Raw genomic sequence first — 24,864 nt, 5'->3', positions numbered from 1 at the left:
ATGATATGAAAGACAGCAAGAACAAAATTCAACCACTGAACCCCAAATCTGAGATTCTGTTTTCTTCAGATCCTCAGGCTTGCCCTTTAGAGTTCTAGACACTGGGGAAGAATTTTCTCCTAAATATCCAAGACTGATGGAAACTTGTGCTAACATATGCTTAAGGGCAGAGAAAGTTGTCTTTACAATCTCTAGCAGAGAGTCTCAAATCTATGAGTAGACAATATTTCAGTCATGTTTCAGCTAGAAATCATCCTTTTGTCAGGAATTCTGTATATTCACTATAATACTCTTAGAGAAATTAATCTTCCCCTTTAATAATCAGATTTGTAAAAATATGCTTACAGAGGTGACATTGCCTTCAGCAAGTTTTATGATGCTAAAGCTACCTTCCTCATCTTCAATTTTTGGTTTCTTAGGGTTGGGTCCATCTTCACTGCTGCAAATGAGAAGGACAAAAATTAATATAAACACTTAAAGTGTCCTGCCTAAGTATGAAGTCAGTAAATTAATGAAATATACACTGAACACTGGACAAAACTTCATTATACAACTGTTCCCAAATTAACACTAAATCACACCTCATTTTTCCCCACAGGCTGCACAAAGCAGACAGTAGAAACAGAGATCAAACTTTATCTTATCATAAAGCTAAGGCACCAGTTATTGAAGGTGCGAGATTATTCATGCTTATTTCAGAAGTGAATTTACTCATACACGTCTTCTCCACCTTTCTAAATACATAATATCTCCAGTCACTTTATTTGGAACCTGTATATTCAGTTAACCTTGATAATTTATAGTATATGATTTACAGTATATTGCATAACATTTGGTATTCTCACCAGATCTTAACATGAAATGGCAACAAAACTTAACATTTGAGTAAGAAATTCATTTACTCTTCAAAAACTACCTCCTAGTTCCTGTCCTGGAATTGATAGCTACTACAAACCTGTTTACACAGTGGCTTTTGAGTCCAGTGACCCATATTCTCCATCAGCACACGAAAGCTTTATAAACTTCCACTTACAGCAGTCAAAACCTGCTAGACAAACCCCAATTAAGTACGTAAAAATTCTCTCAGGACATTTTAAGCTACATCTCAAAATGCTTTCAAAAGACTATTTGTTATTTTTGAAAGGCTAATTGTGATTTTAGGCTACTTTCTAGCTTTGCCCTCACAGGTAACATACACCAAGGTGTACATTCAAACCAGGAACTTAATTGTAACATGCAACATGCCAAACTTTAGAGCACATCTTAGCAACAGAAGAAAATCCAGCTAATCACAAAAGGGGAAGAAAATCAGACACCATGTTCTGTGTCACTTAATGTGACAGGCTACTGACACAGAAGAATTGATTTCAGTTTAAGAATGCCTGAAAGCTACTCAGCGGTCTAAACAGCAGTATTTGTGTTCCAGGAATCCCAAAACAAAGTTGTTTTTCTTAAAACAACTACTACTGCAGTGAAAAGAAGAAACTGCTTGACGATGTAGGGACAAAGCCAGAGATCCTGGACTAGGTGCCATTTTGCATTCTACAAGGTTAGAACTGATTTTAAAAATTGCATTTCACGTTACAGAAGCAATCAACTATTAAAAAGAACTTGTACAGTCTTCCTTTTTACTTTCTATAGCACACTCCTCTCCTACTTTACAATCAGCGTCTATCCCACTTTGTTTCAGTGGTCTTTTCCGCCCTTTACTTAATTTCATCACTACTGAAATGAAATTCCTTCTCCTCAGCAGCTCCTGTCATCCAACATAACCTTACTTATCACTCTAGGAGAAATGATGACTTTGGTTATGCCTCAGGACAAGAATAGGATACCTTGCTTCATTCTCAACTCTGCTGACTTTCTGGCTGACCTTGGACAAGCTGCTCGATTGTTTCGGACAGCCAATATGCCTATCTGTAAAATGGAGACACTGATACTTATCTAACACCAGGGAGTTTAGAACTTCTATTTGAACCAAAATTCTCGTATATTGACATGGTTTGATGAAAGGTGCAAAGAACAATGAAAATTCTATTTTAGAATATTTTTCTCCAAAGGTGTTTTCCACCCAATTGCAATGTCTTGAAATCTTTTTCCTCCTGCATTATTTTTACGGATTCAAAATGCTTTGGGATTGGAGGAAGGAGGAGAACATAAATGATGATGCTGCATTTAACTGCCTAGGACCTATAGCTGTCATTAATCAGTGCAGCAGAAACTAATGAATCCATACCCATTTACACCAGCCAAGGATCTGACATTTAGAATCTGTTACTGGTAACGCACTGATTAGCAGTATTTTTAAATTGTAAAACGTGCAACTACTATTAGAGAAAAATTAATAAAATACAAGATTAATTTAAAACACCCACTTATACATTTATATAGAAGCCTCTCACATACTGTAAAGCTGGATGAGGTAACAGCCTCTCCAAAGCCAACCTAAGAAGGAAAAAGTAAAATGCTTTCCATTTTACTGGATTTTTCAAACTACACAGACCTTCGCAAAAGTAAAACAAACGAATGCTGAATATTAAAATCTGTATTAAGATATCATGCCTACATTTATGCTGCCTTAACCCCATTAGACCTTAAAAATTAAGCAGAGATGAATCAGGTCAATATGATGATAGGAGACACAAGTCAGTTTTAGAAAACAAAAATAATGGTCAAGAGAGCTTCTAGCCAACTTTTTCAAAACACTTTAGTTCAAATCTGATAGTTTTAATAAGTTGAACGCTATCTCGTGTTTAACATTTTCCTTAGTCATTGTTGCATAGTAATGTACCTTTTTTTAATCAAGTGACTTAATTATATCACTCAGCTTTTCCCCACACACAGAACAAAATCATAAAGTTAACACTTCTGTTGTAGTACTGACAATACTGCTGTTCCCATTCATTACTACAGCAATACCAGTTTTCTTCATATTTTTTAATCCTATTACCATTCATTCTGTATCCTTTTGCCTCCCTTATAGATTTTTTTTTTAATCATTTTAATGCCCTACACCAACTTCTCTCTCAATTGTTTCTATAACTGCTTTCATCACTCCTCTAAGGAAACCAGTTTTTAAACAAAATAGCTTTCCTTCTTGCTTGTCAAACCGATCACTTTGGGGTGATACGTTTTTAAGCAACTACCAGTAATGGGTCACTGGTTTTTGTTTAAATTCTCTCCCTAGCTTGTTTGAACCCAAGTTTTGCCCCTTTTTTTTTTTAAACTGGTTCTATCACTTTCTAAAATACACATATAAATGTATGTATATACACACACACGCACCCAGAGAAACTGCGACACAGAGCAAGGACAAGAGAATTTAATCAGTATGAATTCACAGACACACCACAGCAAGACAGGCACACATAGTAATGAACAAAATCAAAAGCAAGGTGTTTCCCAGTCTGTATACAGAAATGTGGTCGTTATTCCAGAGCGGTAACTTGAGAAGTCCTATGTCATGTCTTCCCAAAGACAACATGCTGAGGAGCATTAACCAACCCAAGGTAAAGGACATATGACAGCTCAGCTAAGCAAGGCCTCAAAACGGCTCAAAGATGTTGTTCCTAGCGCTGAAAGGACTGAGCTAAAAATGACAAAAAGGAGGGAGAAGGAGCTAACTGAGAACTCTCCAACATCCCAGGGGACCCACTAGTTATATTACAGGCATTCAATAAATCAAGCTCTAAGAAGCAAATTTTGTTTGAGCAAATTGATTTGTGGCTGGGGTGACACTACCAATGCAGTAGCAATTAAACATTTATTCTTCATATTTGCAGCACAATTAAAGTAAACACAGTGTATGTAATAACAACAACAAAAAAATTATCTTAAAAACTGTTCAGACAATAGATGTTCCAGGACAAGTCCATAACAGTTTGATATTTCAAGACATCCACATTTATTGAACAGCAGATAATAATGAAGTTGCTTTTCTTTTGATTTAGAAGTCAAAATGAAAGCTACAGAACAACCTAAATCGAGCATGCTGAGAAGGAAGACTCACCTTTACAGCTAATTTAAAGCTCCACAGCATTTGTTCTAAACTAAATTAGACCCTCTCTTATTCTTATTTGAATTATTTTATAACTACCAGTAGGTCAAACTATTTGATCAGGAGACTGTAAGCAATGCAACAGGCTGCCCAGAGAGGATGTGCAGCCTCCATCCCTGCATGTTTTCAAGACCAGACAGGATGAAGCCCTGAGTTATCTGTTTAGATTGCATAGATGACCCTGCTTTGAGCAGCAGGTTGAACAAGAAACCTCCTGAGGTCCCTTCCAACCTGATGGATTCTGTAATTCTGTGACAACAAATACAGACATGAGGAAGCTACTGACTGCTTCCTGGTGTGTCTTGCCCCGTAACAGTAAGACCACCACTGTTCACAAAATATGCCGACGTACTGTGGTACCACAATATTCTCCATCAGTATTTTTTCAGTGTGTAACTCATCTTTCGAACTTATGTTCAAAAGACTCTGAGTCTGCTTCATCCAGCAAAAACAATTTGAAGTGTAAAAAAAAGTTTCAAAAAAAATCCATAATACATCTCTAACTTACTTGTCTTTGAAGATGTCTTGAGCAGTCTTCTCTTCTTTTTTCTTGCCAACTTCCTTTAGGGGGAAAAGTGCTTTTACTTTTTCAAGAGGAGCCTGACACCTTTCTTTTACCACACGGGGCATCTCCAGCATCTCTAAAAGATGCTGTTCAATTGGCGGCAATGGCTCATTGGGGTGAAAAGCCTTATGCTGCAAACACTGCAAGAAACAATTTGAGCGAAGAAAAACTTTTAGTTTATGTGCTTTTAATATAATGCCTGTATGCCTGACATCATATGGTACATGCAAAATATCTTCCACATTGGTGACAAATATTTCAGCTCACAAGTGGATTGAAAGTCATATGATCAGCTGTTTAACGAGATTAATAATGATATTAAACAAGAATATTGATGCAGATGAGTGTTCCCACTCTCCCTGGAATGAGTTCTATGAAAATTATTAGGAAAATCCCAGGAATGAAAGTCATCTACATCTACTCAGCTTTTTAACTTCCCTTTACCTTTAAAATTCAGTTTCTATTATAAAACAGTCATATGGGAGAGATATCTATACATTCCAAAATTAGGCAATGAAATATATACCCCAACCATGTATTCCAGTTATTATCACAGTTTATTGCCCTTCAAAGAAAATATTTCTTCTTGGTCAATAAAACTTAGTATGCATACAAGAGAAATTTTCACCAGTTAAAGAGCAAATGGAAAGAGAGAAGTTAAATGTGCACAGATGAGGCACAGAATATAGGTATGTTTGCAAATTAGCTTTGAAAAGAGTGAGGGAATGAAGGGTCCTGACAGATGTACATCAAAGTTGGAAAAGATGGTAGGAGCTACAGAGAAGAAGGCTTTTTCACCAAAGCATAGACAGTGCACACAGGAAGCCAAGCAGAGGGAGAGAGATAAGGTTAATGAGGTAGGCTACAGAAATTCCATTGAGCATTTTAAAAAAAAAGTAGGTATCTCTTAAAAGTTGTGAAGTGTGGGATAGCAGTAGAGATGTATGTGATTGTGCATATATATACACAGATACCAGCGCACACACATACATACATAAAAACATGTGATGTACATGGGAGAATAATTTTTCCAAGCCCATTGTACTGGGTGAATTAGACACAAGTGTGAAGGTAACTACTCAGTAAACTAGGAACACAGCAGAGATTTGCTCCCCTGTTGGCTGTCAGACATGACATTAATTTAAAAAACAAAACCAAAGCAAACAAGAAAAACTCGCTATTCATGCTGAAAAGCTGCCAATAAAGAAAATCCAGACCATATGCTACATATCAATACTGACGTGCTTTCATGCTGCCATTAAGATTCCAATCCCTATTAGAGCATACTTTCAAAAGGAGGCAGTCATACAAGGCTACTGATTTGGAAACACTTGTAATGATTTAAGGCATAATTATTTTGAAAGAGAGTAAAAATGTTGCTGGAAGCTGCAGTAATGGCTCTTGTGATACAAAAAAACAATATTAAAACAACATTAGGGGATTGAATTAAACTCACAAAGCAAAAAAACCTAAGTCCCCTGTTGTGAATGTGTTTTTCAGGCTTTTGCATCTGAAATCTCCCTGTGTGCAGCTGCAAGAGCTGAGCAGACTGAGTAGCCACAGCCTCCACTTGATCCTGTTTTTAGAGTAGATTATGACCTCTGAAACCTAAGATGGCAGGTACCATCACAACTCAGGTGCTAAATGGAGATGAAGTTGAACAGACTTAACCTGAAGTTTCTAATCACAAACAGTCCCTTTTAACCTTCCTTTCTCCTCCTTCTGTGCCCAGCAAGAACCACTCCTACCTTCATTGGCTAGAAGGCAACCCACGCTGCCACTGGCTTCCAGACTCACTGTTCTATTCACTAACGTTGTCAGCAATGTACTAGCTCCTCCTTGCTCAATTTCCTTACATTTCCAGCCTAGAGATGTAGCCAGCTTTCCGGAACAGGGGTCACACTAAGATACTGGTCAATGGATGTAATGAAGTGGGTTTTTCACATAATTAATTCCATGATAAGCAATGGCATAAATGCATGAATAGACAGGAATTTGCTGCAAGAAAGCACCCTGCCTTGTTCCCTTCCACAGTGCATCTAGAAACACACTTTTGTAAGAACATATTTTAGCAAATCTATAAATCCTACAGGAAGCTGACAGTATTTAAAACCTTAGAATATGGGAGACAGATTCAGCTATCTAAAAGATAAGCATCTAGTCTATACCAGTCATCTACTCACTCTACACAACCACAACTATCATGTACTTATGATCTCCGAAACAAGAAGGAACAATTACTTTCCCAATGTTCTTTTTTCATGGATTATGGAATAGACTTGGACAACTCAGCTTACACTAGTTAGCCAGCTTTTGGGTGGTTAAACCTGTGTGAACTGAATCCCAAACACAAGGGTCTTAGAGTTGCTTACACCTAGTTTGTGATGATTTCAAAATGACTTTCCAACAGATCCACTACATTCAACCAAAGACAAGATTACTTGTTGCTGAAAGCCCTTACAGACTTTCGTGAGTGACCTCCTGTCCCCCTGTTGCTCTGCTTTTTGAAAGAACATCACCATACAGTCCAACCAATTACAAACGAGCTCAGTCCTCTGAGGTCGCTTACACGCAGTCTAACAAGAGCCATTACAGCATATTTAGATGCAGACTCTGCAGCTGGATCCCATGAACTATGCAATGCTGCGGGCCACCATCCCCACAAACCTTCCCCCCAGGTCTGTCTCAGTACAGAACAATCATCGTTGAGCAATTTGTTTATTTGGCTACCAATTAAAATGCACTGCATTCCCCAAATGTCTTATGTGCTTCAAATCCCTGTATTTAAGAGGAACAACTTAAACAATGACGCTGGAAGTCTGCCACCACAAAAGCTATGGAAGTTCACTTAGGCTTTTCTGGAAGCAAGGAATAAAAGTTGAAACTCCGAATACAGGATATTCTTCACCTTCCACTCCAGCAAGCATTAGCAACTCCCTTCCACCCACTCTGTCATTTCCTGATGCCTACCACTACTTCCAGAGATATAATTTAGCTTTAGACGTTTCTGTTTAAGTTCTGGCTCTTGTCACTTATCATTCCAAGTATCTTCATGAGGTAACAGAACAAGGAAATGAAGGGGGAGTTCATCCTTTCTTCAGAGTTATTTTTCCAAACCATCTATAGATCCTGTTCAGCCCAATCAATTTACTGGCTACATTCAAAAGATGTGTAATTTTTCTTCGTAGTTCTTAAGGAACCAGCAGTGCCACTTGGTCTAAGAACAAGATATTAAGAATCTGAACATGTTTGCAGCAAAGGAGAGAACAATCTTTTTGCAAGTTATATGGATTAATAGCAGTTTTGTAACCAAGACAAAAAAATGGGGCTGTGCGCAGGCAAAAGAAAGCACTAAAAGGACTGGTAATTTAGGGCTTTATAAATAGCACGCACTGGGGACAGGAACTGTATACTACCTAGTACATTGAAACAGTCAATAAATACTTTTTTCCACCAGTAGCATTCACCCTTACAAAATCCTATTAGCCTCTAAGGAAATTGGTGAGTTATGCAGTTACTCTCTTCTAGCAGCACTTGACTCAACTGCTGGAACACCACCATCATACTGTTTCAGAAGATAAATGGCACACCTAAAGAAACATCTTTCGTTGATAGGTGACATCCACTGAACCAAAAGAACGCAAAATTGTATCTGGCAATATAACAAGAGGAAATTCTATCCTCTATGTGTTTCATTTACAAGCAAAACCATATTTGTTTTGTAATACCCAAGCTTTACAATCCTTCCTAAAATAGGAGTCATGCAAAGGTCAATCCATTTTAAGCTCTTGCCCAGCAATAACCTTCTACTGACCGAGTCTTGCATTCAGTTACACACTGTCTTCTCAGTATGACTGGGAACACTCAGTTCTTCAGGTGTCAATCAGAGTAGGATTTGAAGACAGTGGGCTTACAGGTGTTCCTGAAACGTAAATATGACCTTCAGATCCTTTGCTTCATTTAACAATACTCAGGCAGCATGGCTTTTGGAAGTTAAGGTAAGTTTTCTTAAAGTGAAAAAGCATCTTCTTCCTACTTGTAAACTGAAAAAATTTCGTTCCGAATTATCATAGAATCGTAGAATCATTAAGGTTGGAAAAGACCTCTAAGATCATCGAGTCCAACCGTCTACCCAACACCACCATGCCCACTACACCATGTCCCTAAGCGCCTCATGTACACGTCTTTCAAATACTTCCAGGGATGGTGACTCAACCACTTCCCTGGGCAGCCTGTTCCAAGGCCTGACCACTCTTTCAGGAAAGAAATTTCTCCTAATGTCCAGTCTAAACCTCCCTTGGCCCAATTTGAGGCCATTTCCTCTCGTCCTATCGCTTGTTACTTGGGAGAAGACACCAACACCCACCTCGCTACAACCTCCTTTCAGGGAGTTGTAGAGCGCGATGAGGTCTCCCCTCAGCCTCCTCTTCTCCAGGCTAAACAACCCCAGTTCCCTCAGCCGCTCCTCATAAGGCTTGTGCTCCAGGCCCTTCACCAGCTTCGTTGCCCTTCTCTGGACATGCTCCAGCACCTCCATGTCCTTCTTGTAGTGAGGGGCCCAAAACTGAACACAGGATTCGAGGTGCGGCCTCACCAGCGCCGAGTACAGGGGCACGATCACCTCCCTGCTCCTGCTGGCCACACTATTTCTGATACAGGCCAGGATGCCGTTGGCCGCCTTGGCCACCTGGGCACACTGCCGGCTCATGTTCAGCCGGCTGTCAACCAGCAACCCCAGGTCCTTTTCCTCCGGGCAGCTTTCCAGCCACTCTTCCCCAAGCCTGTAGCGTTGCCTGGGGTTGTTGTGGCTGAAGTGCAGGACCCGGCACTTGGCCTTGTTGAACCTCATACAGTTGGCCTCGGCCCATCGATCCAGCCTGTCCAGGTCCCTCTGCAGAGCCTTCCTACCCTCCAGCAGATCAACACTCCCGCCCAACTTGGTGTTGTCTGCAAACTTACTGAGGGAGCACTCGATCCCCTCGTCCAGATCATTGATAAAGATATTGAACAGGACCGGCCCCAGTACTGAGCCCTGGGGAACACCGCTCGTGACCGGCCGCCAACTGGATTTAACTCCGTTGACCACAACTCTCTGGGCTCGGCCGTCCAGCCAGTTTTTTACCCAGCGAAGAGTGCACCTAAGCCGTGAGCCGCCAGCTTCTCTAGGAGAATGCTGTGGGAGACAGTGTCAAAGCTTTACTGAAGTCCAGGTACACCACATCCACAGCCTTTCCCTCATCCACGAGGCGGGTCACCTGGTCATAGAAGGAGATCAGGTTGGTCAAGCAGGACCTGCCTTCCATGAACCCGTGCTGGCTGGGCCTGATCCCCTGGTTGTCCCGGACATGGCTCGTGAGCGCCCTCAAGACGAACGGCTCCATAATCTTCCCCGGCACCGAGGTCAGGCTGACCGGCCTGTAGTTCCCCTGATCCTCCTTCCGGCCCTTCTTGTAGATGGGCGTCACATTGGCAAGCCTCCAGTCGTCCGGGACCTCCCCAGTTAACCAGGACTGCTGGTAAATGACGGAGAGTGGCTTGGCAAGCTCTTCTGCCAGCTCCCTCAGTACCCTCGGGTGGATCCCATCCGGCCCCATAGACTTGTGAGTGTTGAGTTAGGATGAACATAGGATGATGTTGAGATAGGATGAACATGCATGCTGTAATACCATTTTTGGTCAATTTTCAGAGTGGAGTCACGCACTCAATATCTCCGTGGCTCTGTATACAACAAAATTCTGCAGCTGCATAAATTGCATCGTAATTCTCCTTATTTTTGAATTTGCTGTGTCATTTTTTTGAACACTTGGATTCCAGTGTGTAATTAAGTCTCTCATCCTCACAGTTGGAATGAAAATCTTCATGATACGAAAGGAATGTAAATCAAAATGTAGACAGCTTGCTACAATAACTGCAAGAAGTGTGAACTGTTCTGGTTGCCCGTAAAATGCGTCAGCTTAGACACCCACGTGGAATATTTTAAATGTCAACAATGTTAACCATTTACTGCCAATGAAGTTCACCTCAGACTGATTTGTTTTGGAACCACTGCTAGATGCAACAATGCAGAGAAAAGTGACTCTGCTCAAGATTTGATGGGACACAAAACGAGGAGCTAAAGGGATCTCTGATTTTCAGTCAATTTGTCTCTTCGCCCAGAAGCTGAAGATGGAGTCTATGCCTGCACCGTGATCGTGGCAATACAGTGTTGAGATACCCAAAGCAAGTTTTAACTTGTCTAGTCTAGGTGCCTAGTGAATATCACGGATGCTGTTGCAAAGAACTCAGCACAGGTGTAATTTCCCTTGCTTCCTGGAAACTGGAAATTTTACTAATAAAATCTATGTCAGGGACAACATGGAAGTCACTGGCTACCCCATAATTAAATGCAAAAGAATTTATATTCCCATCTTCACAATGCAAATCTTTCCAATGTGAATCAGAGAAAGACAGAAAGGTGAGAAGTCTTAACAAAAGAAGTTTTTAAAAAATGCCATATAGTTCATCTCACCTGATATAACCTCTGAAAATGAGGGTTTGGGATTTTGCTCGGCTTAAACAGGTCCTCAAAAGTTTCTCCATCATCATTTTCATAAACCAAATTCGTAGAATCAATCAAAGAGTCAACAGCAGATAACTGATCCGCTAAGGCAGCAATTACATACAAAGAAAAATTAAATACACTTGCAGATGGATGCATTTCTTGAAACAATTTATAAATGAAGATTCACTTCATAATGTGGGATTTTGACCAAATCATTACATGCCACAGAATACACTGCAGATATAGACGTGCCAATAAAGAATATGGATAACGGACACAGTAATAAAACCCCTGCTTTATTTAAGGACTACAATGTAAAGTCATAAAGCCTTCCCTCCCCCCCCCAAGACTTCAATTATTGCTGCCTTTCTGCTTCCATTTTTCTTCTTTTTCAAGATGTTTTCATTTGCAACAGAAGGTTTATAGGCCACTTAGAAAATAAGGAGAACAGCTGGTTTGAAAAACTAAATGGTGTAATATAAATTTTAAAAGTTATGATTGCAAATTAAGACAGTTCACAATAGTCAACTACTGCTTTGGTAAGACAGGTTTCAGATTTGTTCTCAAACTGCTGGTTATAGGCAAGAAAATAGAAACTGTTTCAGAAACAACTCAGCATGCTTTATATACCCTGATGTGCAGAGGCCCATTCAATGGATCTCATAACAAATTAAAGAAGTGGGAGTGGATTTTAAACTACAAACTACATCCATTTACGCTCATTGCTGTGCAAAATTCTCAGAACAGTAAGTCAAGCTTGGTATAGCTGCATGTTCTATGGCTCTCCAAAGACACCCTCCATCTGAATCTGGACACCAGTAAGTGCATCCTTTAAAAAACAACACACCACAGAAAATACAGTCTTTGCCTTTGTACATTATATTAACAGGCCATACTGTAACTGGCTACAGGACCAGCTTTGTATGAATGAAGCTGATCACATATTGTAGCTCCCACAAGGTTGGCCATTTAGTCTCACAAATGAGTTCAAAGATCAAAGGATATGGAGGACTAAATCTCAGGTGCCTATCACAGAGATCCTGTTAGACTAATAATTCCATAACCCGAGCCACAAGTCATTTAACAGGACAGTTTTAAAAGACAGCCTGCAAACCTCAAGTCTGCTCAGCCTGCAACTAAGCTGGCGAAGTTTTGAAACAGGCTTTACACTTCAAGATGACATCACACTAATGTATTCCCAAAGGGCTGGAGTTTATTTCCTAAGCCAAAATAATGACAAAACTTATGTTTTCATTGGAAAGCCAAATATTCTAGCTCTTTTAGAGTGTCTTAAAGGACAACAAGTAGGTTACTTTGTGCAGTTGTGCAGCGAAGCACTATCTTACCTGTAGGAACGAATTTTTTATTGTTTTTCAAGGATGAAAATATGTACTGTCGTAAGTCTTCCATGTAGGGTAGTTGCACATAGATGAGACACTGAGCAAGACAAAAGAAGAAAGAAACAACTGAGCCTGAAGTAAAAAAAATCTGAAGTATCCCAAAGTGCCCTATCAGGGCAATATAAACATATGAAAAACCCAAAGATCTAATATCTGTGTGTATCAAAATACTTAAATAAAATATTTACAAAGCAACACAGTTTTAAGCAGAATAAAATACAGCATTGTTTTATAATATAGCGATGGCTACACTCCTCATTTTTCTACTGGTGGAATAAAGACCTCCCAGGTCATCTGATCCCTTTTTCTTGTGCAGAGTTCCAACCAGCCAAGCTTTAAATACCCCATACAGTGGCGCTTTGGGAGACTTTATCATAGGTTACTGTGTTTTAAAGTCAAAAGTTGGTTTCAGTTTTTTAACATTATCAGCCTAATTTTTTCTTTATCCAAATACCTCCTCCAGTTCATACCACCCTAAGTAATTCCTTTCCATCTTCTTGTTTATACCCTTCAAAAGTCTCAAGATTGTTATGTCCACCCCCACTTTCGTCATTGCTTAGCCATGCTATACATATTTAGCTCTTTCAAGTCTCTCGTAAGTAAGATCAGTGGAAACATATGTTGCAAAAATTCTGACATACTGTGTTGCTTCTGGGTCTCTCAGAATTCAAGAAAAAATATTTCAAATATGATTCTGCTGTGTACAGAACTTACTTCTTTTTCCCCTACGAAACAGACTTCATTTTTTTCCTCTTGTTTTTTAAAATAACCTTTTCAAGTAAATAAATATACTACTGTCTTCCTAACTCTCCATATGAAAAACAGCTTTAAATGCTGTGAGCTCCTCCCCTCAGTTCCAGTTGACTTGGAAACCTAGTGACAACAGCGTAGTTGGACATGCTTGAAATGCCATGGCAACTATCAAATTCAAATTTCGCACTACCAAGCAACCTGGAGATAAATCCGCAGTTTAAGAAAATGAAAGAACCTAGTGCAACTTTGGATTGTACGCAGAGAGGTAAAGAGTAACACAGCAAGAAAGCAGTGGTAACTTATTACATAAGTATGTGATTATACTCTTTCTAAGTACCAAAAAACCTGAGATTTTGAGGATAACAAAATGAAATTATTACTATGTTACTGAAATAAAAATCAGTATCATTTAAATCTGTAATGTAGAGGATACTAATAGAAATATATGGCATTATTTTTCCATGTATTTTTTCTATGGAATTTTCTTAATACTATTTATTACCTCCTTGTCTTAAGACTATTTCCTAAAATCACTCCGACAAGTCACATTGGTTTCTTCTGGTATTACATAACACTGCAAATTCATATGGTTCAAATATGATCACTTATTAATTGGTATTTGTAAAGCACCAATATGGAGGCTCTCTACAGAAAGGGAAGAGTGAAAAATTACCTCGTATGCATCCTTAATATATGGAAAAGCTACCCCAATTTGCGGGTTGCATCTTCTATCATAAGCATACCGCACTATAGCTACCACTTTCAACTCATCCAATGCATGAACAAGGGCAGAAAAAGCAACTGCTGCATTCTGGAGGGGGAAAAAAAAAAAAGTCTAGAGAGTCATGCAAGTTCTCATTAGTCTGCTGAAATACATCTTTCACAGTGAATTCAACAGCACTGATTTAGTCAAGACTAGTTCCCTCAGCTGTAACTTCAACACAAGCATTTTTCATGTTTAAAAAATGAAGAAGCAGAAAGGTCAAATCTCATCATGATAGTGGATCCATTCAAAGCTGAGCAAACTTTAGATTCAGCACATTCCGCCTTTTCCACTAGGTGCTAAGAGCTCTCAGAAGTATTACAAGAGAGAACGGGAGGGAAGTCAGACCCTTAAAGGAACGCTACAGTGACGTTTTTACCTCTAATATTTAAAATAATTCGGGGGTCTGTTCTAAATAACACAGCAACAGGACACACTGTTGCTCTGCATAGAATGGACTTAAGCACCAATTCCAGGTTCCCCATGCCCTTGCACAAACAATATTTAACAGTTTCTCATTATTCATGAGATATGGTATTCATTTGGGGTCTAATCCAACTTCTTTACATCCTAATGGGCAATGGAACAAGACTTCTGGAAGCTGATTAAGAATATTTGTTCTTATTAACACAGAAAGAAGGGACAATTTCAAGCACCACTACTATTCTTTTCTGTTCCACAGCAAAACACCTTCAGCATTAAACTTCAGTTCACCTTACCTCATCATCTTTCCCTGCAAAGACCTTCAGAACCTGGTTGCCCATGTAGTAATGCCTCTGGATCTACAGAATCAAATGGTCAAGAGTTAGCCTTTGACAGAGTAAAGCCTTTGACACTGTCTCCCACAGCGTTCTCCTAGAGAAGCTGGCAGCTCACGGCTTAGGTGCACTCTTCGCTGGGTAAAAAACTGGCTGGACGGCCGAGCCCAGAGAGTTGTGGTCAACGGAGTTAAATCCAGTTGGCGGCCGGTCACGAGCGGTGTTCCCCAGGGCTCAGTACTGGGGCCGGTCCTGTTCAATATCTTCATCAATGATCTGGACGAGGGGATCGAGTGCTCCCTCAGTAAGTTTGCAGACGACACCAAGTTGGGCGGGAGTGTTGATCTGCTGGAGGGTAGGAAGGCTCTGCAGAGGGACCTGGACAGGCTGGATCGATGGGCCAAGGCCAACTGTATGAGGTTCAACAAGGCCAAGTGCCGGGTCCTGCACTTCAGCCACAACAACCCCAGGCAACGCTACAGGCTTGGGGAAGAGTGGCTGGAAAGCTGCCCAGAGGAAAAGGACCTGGGGGTGCTGGTTGACAGCCAGCTGAACATAAGCCGGCAGTGTGCCCAGGTGGCCAAGAAGGCCAACGGCATCCTGGCCTGTATTAGGAATAGTGTGGCCAGCAGGAGTAGGGAGGTGATCGTGCCCCTGTACTCAGCACTGGTGAGACTGCACTTCGAATACTGTGTTCAGTTTTGGACCCCTCACTACAAGAAGGACATGGAGGTGCTGGAGCATGTCCAGAGAAGGGCAACGAAGCTGGTGAAGGGCCTGGAGCACAAGTCTTATGAGGAGCGGCTGAGGGAATTGGGGTTGTTTAGCCTGGAGAAGAGGAGGCTGAGGGGAGACCTCATCGCGCTCTACAACTACCTGAAAGGAGGTTGTAGCGAGGTGGGTGTTGGTCTCTTCTCCCAAGTAACAAGCGATAGGACGAGGAGGAAATGGCCTCAAGTTGCGCCAAGGGAGGTTTAGACTGGACATTAGGAGAAATTTCTTTCCTGAAAGAGTGGTCAGGCCTTGGAACAGGCTGCCCAGGGAAGTGGTTGAGTCACCATCCCTGGAAGTATTTAAAAGACGTGTAGATGAGGTGCTTAGGGACATGGTTTAGTGGGCATGGTGGTGTTGGGTTGACGGTTGGACTCAATGATCTTAGAGGTCTTTTCCAACCTTAATGATTCTATGATTCTATTCTATGATTCTATGATCTAAAACAAGTGTCATTAATGCGACCGGACCAATTAAATTATGAAACAACTAACACATTACTCAAGTGAGAAGCCACAAAATTTAATTACTGTGCATAGAAGTTAAAGCCCTGTATATGTTTCATATCTCCATTTATCCCTCAATATGGATATTCAGTCATATTAGGCAGGATATTCTCGTACTCTTCTATTGATGGGCAGGAATGAAAGACTACGATACTTGCAGCTGAATAATACTGCAGTATGATAATACCAGTCTGAATAATACTGCAGTAATTCAAAAGTCAGTGTGGAAAACCTCAGTAGTTAACAAAAGACCTAAACCTAACTGACACTACCTTTATGCTATTAAATTTTCCTAGCAAAGACGTGTCAAAAAGGAGCTGAAAAAAGTCACATCCTTAATTAATAAAGCTACTTCAACAGCAACCAGGAGTATATACAGCTGTGCTGGCAAAGAAGCACTTCTGTTAGCAGAGTTTATGCTGTTCATGAACATGGCTGACGCCCTCCTCCCCCCCAAAAAAAAAAAACCAAACATAGAGTTTCATTAAGCGGCATTGCTGGAATAGCTGGAGCTATAGAGGCTGTGAAACACACCCAGAGAAACACTGCAATAGTGGAAAACCTGTCACAAGGACTGCAGACTACTATGAACACTGGTTAAAATGACCTTTCTTTGTTAAAGAAAAATCTCTTCAAATTACACTGTCTCCAAACTGACCTGGAGTTTCACTATTTAGCAAATTACCATATGCTGTTGACATCAGTGACAACTTGCACCAGAGCAGATCTGTTTAAAATATTACAGCACGATTCTTCAACTCAGATTATTCTACCTGCAATTATTCTTTGCTGTTCTGTCTTTAAAAGCTCAGGAAATTTTACGTTCAGTATAGTATAAATATCTAGATGTGTGTATCACTACACCTTTTTTGTTTGCGAAAAAAACATGGTCCCTTTGTAATATTTTTAAGTATTATTTCTTGATTTACATGGCATTGCTTATAAATTAAAAATCAAAGTTTAAGCGGCCTCTGATCTTCTTTCCTGAGGGATGTGAATAACTCAGAAAAATAATATGAGGCGGTTCTATTCCTTCTTTAATTATGTATTTGGAGCTGTTCCAGTTTCTCCGGTTAATAATAAATTATCTTTTCTCCAAAGCTTTTAAAAGAAACAATTTAATATAAAACATACATTTGAATAGTGTCAGTATTATGATTCCAGACAATAAAATTCAGGAGCCAAAACATGAGGAAAGCATGGGTCTTGAAAATTCCAACTGTAGTTGAAAACTTCCCGATATCATTATCTATACAGTGTAATTTTAATCCTTCAATCACATCTGAATAATTTTATTCCAGTGAGATCTATGCAACTACTATTGGGCATAATTACTCACACTCCTCGTTACAGGACCAGAGCACATTTTATTTAAGATGTAATTCCTATCCGTTATGAAATCCACAGACAAGAGAAGCACATCATAAAAATTATCAAAAGCAATAAATATTTTGTGCATTGAAAAAAATATAACACCAATTTGTTAATTCTTTGAGGCATATTTATGTGAATCAAAAGTATTGCTACAACTAATTATATTCCTACAATTAATTATTAATTATGTATTTGAAGGTATTACCACACTGTCTGACCAATGGTGGCAAAAGAAATCCATGTGAAATAACAGCTCACTTACAGGAGCATGATGCTTCTCATCTGTTTTCCTCTTAGTTTCTGTTTTCAATAAAAGTCAGACTTCAAGTGGAAATAGGAGGCCAGCCTCCAGCATAAGAAAATGCTGCACATGGTGAAATAAATCTTACAGAATTAAATTAAGACAGTAGGACTCAGCTGTGGCCTAAGAATGCGTGCAAAGGTGCAAGAAATTGTCTCATTAAAACACTGGGTTCAGACACAACAGTTCACTTGCTAGACCCAGTTTCGGTACAGGAATTTAGCAGCCCCTAAAATCTCTCTGCCCTGGGCAATTTAGGGCACATAAGCTCAAGCATGGTATGTTCCTTGATCAATTACTTTCAGTACACAAGCTTCAGTGTTACTTAAAAGCTTTAAGTTCTGAATGTCCTCAAGGAGCAACCAGGTTACAGTTCCCATTTAGGCTGGCTTCTCATTTCAATAAATCAACATAATTTCCTAGCTCCTCAGTTAATAATATGCTTTGGACCACCGCACTGCAGTAGTCTAAGGGCATATTGAGCAACGTGCACGGGTCTCTGTGCCACCTGTACTGTAAAGTAAAAATATGTTACATCCATTTGGGAGTAAGCTCCCACAGATACTTCTTATTTCATTAGCGTCTCTCCTTCCTGGTAAAGGTAATGATTCCTCAGCCTTTGTGAAGGGTTCTATTTTGTTCAGGCCGCGAGGCATTTCAAGGAAGAGCAGGAGGGCTGGGAGCTTTCAGAACAGAAGGCGCAGAGCTGCCCTATGATTTTCTTTCAGTTTTGAGTGGTGAAGGGGACTGGGTGCAATGAACTCCAAGAAGAGTAAAGTTTCAGTCACCCTGTGCAATATCCCGGAGAAGAAAGAGGGGGAGCAGCTTAACGTTTCCAGCAATTACTGGCACTCACATCTCTGTACTTTCTGCTCATGCGTCCTGCTTCAAGAAGGGTTTGTTAAGCCTTTGCCCAAGGCTTTCCTAATGCATAAGTCCTGGATTTTCTGCAGGAAATTGCCTAGTGCTGGATAGCTTTTATTAAGGTATTCACTCAATGTAAGTTTCTTACAACTTCCAGGTAAAACGAATGGCTAAGTTAATACCACAAGTACAGGTAAGTGCATACAAACACCAAGCATCTCATTGAAATATGGAGAGTTTTTGAATGATGTTATCTTCGTCTAAGTTCTCTCAAGTCTTCGCTACATTTAGTTTTTTTATAGTAGAAACAAGAAGCAAGTCATAGTTCACAAACTACGGGAACCCAGTACAACGCCACAACTTTAGTGAATTCAAACTGAAATCAATTGTCTTGAACAACCCAGGAAGTTGAATGGGAAGAAGTTCAGTACTGTACCTGAGAGGATCTGCTGAATCCCAAAACAGAAAAACATTTCGCTTCTGTTTTATATTTCATTTGCTCTTCATCTTCCTTGGAAAAAGGAACTATATCACTCCCATAGCGAAACCCTGGAGAACAAGAGAAGAGCATCTGGTAAGCATATGGGCTTGCAATTCTAACACTGAAATTAGCGCTCTGAATATTTTAACAACGCATGCATGCCCCACAGCTACACTCCACACATGCTCATCAAATTACTTTCCCTGTTAACAAAAAACCACACACCCCATAGACACATTTGTACTTCACGAACAGCAGTTGCACTCCCTGTACATCGTTTTATGCAACGTGGCTACCCTTGTAGAGAGCAAGAAAGAAAATAAGGGAACTGAGTATCTTGCCCAACAAAGTTATGCTCACAGAATAGACTTAAGCAAATCAGAACAGATTTCAGCAAATAGACTGCAACACTTCCTGCAAATGTAATACAAAAACCCTCAAACATATCACAAATCATGGACAGGAAATGACACCAGAAGAGAACAAAATGTGTTAACAGTGGAAGTGAGATACACCCTCACATGCAATGGAAAACCAAAACACTCTTGTATGCAGAAGTGGTCTTTCTATACATTTCTGTGTTTTACTTCCCGTGCCTTACATTACAGAGGTATCTCCACAAAATAGGAATCTGTTAGTTTCTCACAAGTATCATCTGTTCCAACTGCTGATTCCCCCACCTCAAACTACAATATCCTCCCTGTAACATCATCACTTTATTATACTGTCACAGACCAAGGATTATATCCTCAGGTGCGAAGAAAGCAGAAGGAACAAAGGTAAATCCCTGGATGAAAAATCTATATGTAGATACATTTTCCTGGAAACTGAAAAGCAAACGCACAGGCAGAATGAAAGAAATTTCAGTATGGGTGGTTCAAATGCAAAATATTATCTAATTATGACATTTCTCAAAATGTCCACAAAAGTCCATGAAGCATCAGCAGCTCTTTAACTTGATAAAGAAATTTTTGGCCTCTTTTGTTCACATTGAACTGTTCATCACTGCTTTTTAATAGTATCCCGCAACCACTCACCAACTTAGGCAGTCAGGACATCAGCAGAGAATGGTCACAAATACTTCAAAATATATTCACTATAAAAAGTGGACTTTTTTTTTTTACTAGAAGTTTTGAAGTTATAAAACATAAACAGACTCCTAGCTTTTAACTATCACTTCTGCTTAAAGACAATCACATTGTCGTCGGGACATTTTTGTCTGCTACTGCTACAAAACATCTATGATTGCTACAATTGAAAGAGGTTAAATAAAAAAAATAGAGTATTTATCTTCATTTTTCAATTTATTTTATTCATTTGACAGCACTTTCTATACTGTTATCTGAATAGTTCTGCCCTTTATAGTTAATACACTGGCCGTACTTGTATGGGATTGAAACAGAAAAGGAAAAAAAATTAGTAAAAAAATATATCTACATAATCGCAAAAAATTAAACATATTTGCTTAACTCCATTTTAAAAAAGTAGACTATTTCATACTGTTTCTGGGGCCTTTAGTCTTCTAAGGAATTTAATCCACGCAGAAAAAAGCTGAAGGTTATAAAAGAAGTATTCTGCATACCACTACTTCAGATTGAACCTGTTACGGAATTTAAAGAGCAAAGCTAATAGACTCTTGAACACTAAACCTTCCTTTAGTGGTTTCACCTTCCAATTGCAGAACATCTAGAGCAGCTGCTTATCTAGAGAAAAGCAGTGTTATGAAAGTATTCATGTTACCAGTACAACTGAAGATTTGAAAACAGAATAGAGGTAGCAGTATTACTCACTACAGAACTGAGGTATGGTCCTCCACAGAATACAGTTTAGGAAGCTGTAGTGCCTTCCAAGTTCCACCTGGTGGTATTATTATTATTCCTATTACTGGCAAAAGTAAGAATTTTTAAAATATGTGAAGACAAAGAGTGTCAGTCTCTCTGTTCCATCAGCTTACAGAGCTTACATTCTAAGATCATAGCTAGGCTTCAAAGTATGAAAGTAAAAGGCACTTAGGTGATTTAAGAATACAAGCCATTATCTTCGGTTTGTCTTCAGGGTGCACATAAAGAAGTCATACCTTGAATAGTATCATCTTTCTGAACCTCTGTCTCATCATCATCATTCAAGCAGTAAACAGTTTCTTTTTGCACATCATCTTTTCTAAGGGTTTTAGCATCCACAATTGTCCACATTTTTTTCACCTTCTCTTCCATGACCTTTATATCAGAATTCAAAGAAGAGGAACGCTTAACACTTCAGAGGGATCCAGAGTGCTTACCAGAACATGCAAAAAACTCTTAGACCAAGTGCTGCATTATTTTACCAACAAGGGACTAATAATGACAGCCCCAAATATGCATCTCTGACTGCTACCACAGTGCTTTCAGCACACTGTTTAATCTGGATGAGACCTAACACCTGAACTGTATCATATTGACTGCATACTTGTCTTCGTTATTCATTAAAGTCATGGGCTAAGTAATTTGTGGAAGTCTTTTAGTGACAGGATAACATACAACTTGCTTCCTCCAGTTACATAAACACTTTTGACAAAGCATTAAGATACATGTTAAAGATACAAGAAGACTCAGTGCTCATTCAGCTTGTTTGCCCAAGTTTTGCATCAGGCTTACTACACTACAGGATAAAAAAACCCTATGTTACTGCAACTTCCCCAAAAGGCAGAAAAAGATCCCAGTTGCATTACAGGACTGGGAGGGGAAAGAAGGAATAAATACCGCAATGAGTGAATGTTTCCCCACTACAGGAAAGAAAAATGCTTTCTTTTCTCTCTACTTAAGTGAAATTGATGGTATACTTAGTGAACGAGAAGAAAAGTGGAGAACTGGGCAGAAAACAGAAAAGACAGAATAGATTATGTCAGTAGATATCACAGGTCTATTCCTAGCTCTGATCCAACTGCTGTATGACCCCAGGCTAGTCACTCAGTTCATGTTGCTTATTCTCCCAAGCTTCATTTATTTTGTGTGTAAACACCTTTGGAGGGGACTCTTACTGCACATTTGTACAGGTCTGGCACAATATCCTAATAAAAAAAAAATTATGAATAAGTATAAATAGAAAGCTGGCAGTAGAGATCTCTTTCAAGGCTAGTATGCCTATCTCTCAGAAATCAGATATATTTCAACTTCATAATATATCTTCCTGAAACCTTGCAATATTGCCCAGATTCTTAGTCTTGGGTTCAAATAAAAAAACAATTAATCTCCGTCTCACCAGATCCATCAATGCTGCCACACTATATAGTTACCTATTAATTATTCAATAACTGGAATTTTGCACATTTTCTGTGTTTAAACACACTTACTCCTCCCTAGCACTGTGTGAAGGACCCATATAAACTATAAGGGAAACAGACTGCACAAGCTCTGCCAAATAGTATAAAGTAAACAAGCTGAAAAAATATATCTTTTTTCCCAAGTCTGAAACAATAATAGATGCGATTTGAAACAATAGCTGGTAAAACATTTACACCCACCATTTTACATATACACGTGCATAATTCCTCTCATGCCTAGGGCTTAAGAAATATATATTAAATCTCACTGAGCTGCAGACATATCACTGAATGGAAAGCTTCACACAATCGCAGCATTCTTAATCAGGTTTGTCAACTTCAATACCATTAAGTGTCACAGCGTAGATGGCAATTACTTCTATTTCTGTACATTGTGAATTTTAGTTCTTTAACATATGTGTACAATATGGTGAAGTTAGAGTTGCTGTGGGAACCACAGTTCTAGATGTACTGGCTTCTATGCACATAAAATCTCTACCATAATTATTTTGGATTTTGTTTTATCTTTTATTTTCTTAGCTTTAAGGAAAAAACATGCAGCTGCACCTAACTTGTTGCCAAAATACACTAAAACAGACGATTTTATGGACTTACTGATTTGTAGGCCACAATCCTTATAGACAAATTAGAACCAATAGTGAGCTGGCACGGCCAAGCCATAGGTCTTCTTTCTATTTTCTTAAACATCGAAAGACGCTCCAGGCTCTCTCTAAATGAAGGAATCGGGAAAACAGAAATGAACTCTGGTGAACTGTAATAAAATATTACAGACAATACACTCTCTTCAAGGAGATGCAGGAGTCCCATTGTTTCAGCTTAGACTGCATCAAGCGTTAGAAAATAAAACTGTATGAATAATCTTGTCATTAACTATTGTCAGAAAAGAGAATGAAAAAAAAAGGTGTTACAGTAGATTATTCCCATCTCGAGCCTTTGTGATGGTGTGACATTAGGGCTTAAAGACAGTATGTTAGGTCTTGTGATGAAACTACACAATCGCTTATTAAGCATTTTACATTTATCTGTGCTTACCCAATTAGGGCATGCAGTTAGCTAAACAAGCCAAATTAGAAAAGGCTTCTTTAAAGTGGTAAAATGTTTTCTGCAGTGGAGGTGAAGAAATAAAGAATCCAGTTTCAATTAACAGGATTTTGTTTGTGTGGTAATTAACTTTTGACACTTTTTTTTTTATATACAGTACTAATGAACTCATTATTTTCAGGGCATTCGGTTAGAGTGAAACAAGTTACTCAGAATATTTCTAGCCTAAATAGCATATATGCAAGTTCATAAAACACAAAAAAAGGAACTGTAATGATTTTATTCTAAAGAGTGTTAACTCAATTGCACAACTTTAAGTAATGGAATCCAAAAATTAAAAATTGACAGTAAAAGTAATTTATAATATATTATTGTGAAATCAAATAGGCTTGCACCCCAGAACAGCTTTCAGCTAATACAAACTGTGTCAGCTATTTTGCTATAAAATTCCAGTTCAGAGAAAGCGATCATAAATTTTTTTTATAGCATGATGAAGCAGAGATAAAACAGTGTTGACCTCATCTTTTTCACTTGATGATAAAACCCAAAATCTACCTCTCTCTGGATTAAAGCACTTGCCTGGTAGAAGTCAAGAATAACTCCTAAAAACATTAGTACAGAATTCAACCTGGCATTCAACTTTTTAACTTTCTTAGGATGAGCAGGGTCTTTTTGAAAATTCTAACAGAAGCACAATGAAAGGAGAAAACGCACTGAGTTTTTTATAATGAGGTAAGCATTGTATTTCCTTTTTTTATTTTTTTTTTCCTTGGGGAAAGGAAGGAAGGGAGGAAAAATTACTTTTTCTGACAATAGAGACATCAATATAGGATTTTTAAAAAGAACCTGTTGCTACATCATTAAAACTACTGCAACACATACATTCAAGGATGAATAAGAAAATCAAATACCTAAGTGTCAAATGCCTAAAAATGTCATTTAAGCTCAATTTATTAACTCTATCCTTTAATTTCTTATATTTATAGAAGAAAAATGCTCCCTGTCATCAAAGACGACTCAGCCAATAAAACCCTAGTAAATGCACATTTGAACTTGTATTTTAAAAACATGTCTCTTCTCCTCTGCTCTCCCAAAACCCAGAGGCAGCAGAAGTACCTCCTGTCCGATAGTCAGAATATCAAACTCTAAAACAATACAACAAAATTTTCTCACTTACTTTCCTGGCATAACTAATTTATTTTCACAAGAGTTGAAATATTTTTACCAGCAGGAATAATGAACATAGGAAAACAGAGAGTGTATCTGAGTTGGTAAATTATCATGACAGATTTGCAAGGCTGACTTCTTAAAGCTTGATAAGCAACTTAACTGCATCTAAAACCTCACATACTCTTAAACAAATTAAATAA

The 24,864-nt window shown here is 38.9% G+C and overlaps 1 protein-coding gene across 6 annotated transcripts in view; it reads right to left on the bottom strand.

Moving 5' to 3' along the window:
* XRCC5 (X-ray repair cross complementing 5) overlaps window positions 1-24,864 on the bottom strand; it is a 54,415-nt gene that overhangs the window by 18,195 nt on the left and 11,356 nt on the right. For 4 of the 6 annotated variants that reach the window (XR_012674065.1, XM_075152934.1, XM_075152933.1 and 1 more), the window contains exons 7-15: window positions 23,048-23,162; window positions 21,212-21,350; window positions 19,090-19,202; window positions 14,799-14,861; window positions 13,990-14,127; window positions 12,510-12,600; window positions 11,131-11,264; window positions 4,566-4,762; window positions 346-439 (exon numbers count right to left, since the gene is read on the bottom strand). Coding sequence is in view for 5 of the 6 variants with exons in the window: in XM_075152934.1 (XP_075009035.1) it covers window positions 346-439; window positions 4,566-4,762; window positions 11,131-11,264; window positions 12,510-12,600; window positions 13,990-14,127; window positions 14,799-14,861; window positions 19,090-19,202; window positions 21,212-21,350; window positions 23,048-23,162 (1,084 nt within the window). In the remaining variant the exon portion in view is untranslated. The remainder of the gene's footprint in view (window positions 1-345; window positions 440-4,565; window positions 4,763-11,130; window positions 11,265-12,509; window positions 12,601-13,989; window positions 14,128-14,798; window positions 14,862-19,089; window positions 19,203-21,211; window positions 21,351-23,047; window positions 23,163-24,864) is intronic. The other 2 variants (XM_075152935.1, XM_075152936.1) reach the window with 2 other exon arrangements.

The sequence above is a fragment of the Calonectris borealis genome, chromosome 6, assembly GCF_964195595.1.
Source record: "Calonectris borealis chromosome 6, bCalBor7.hap1.2, whole genome shotgun sequence".
NCBI lineage: Eukaryota > Metazoa > Chordata > Aves > Procellariiformes > Procellariidae > Calonectris > Calonectris borealis.
Note: the sequence above shows the minus strand (reverse complement) of the source record. Positions and strands in the feature narration are given on the sequence as shown.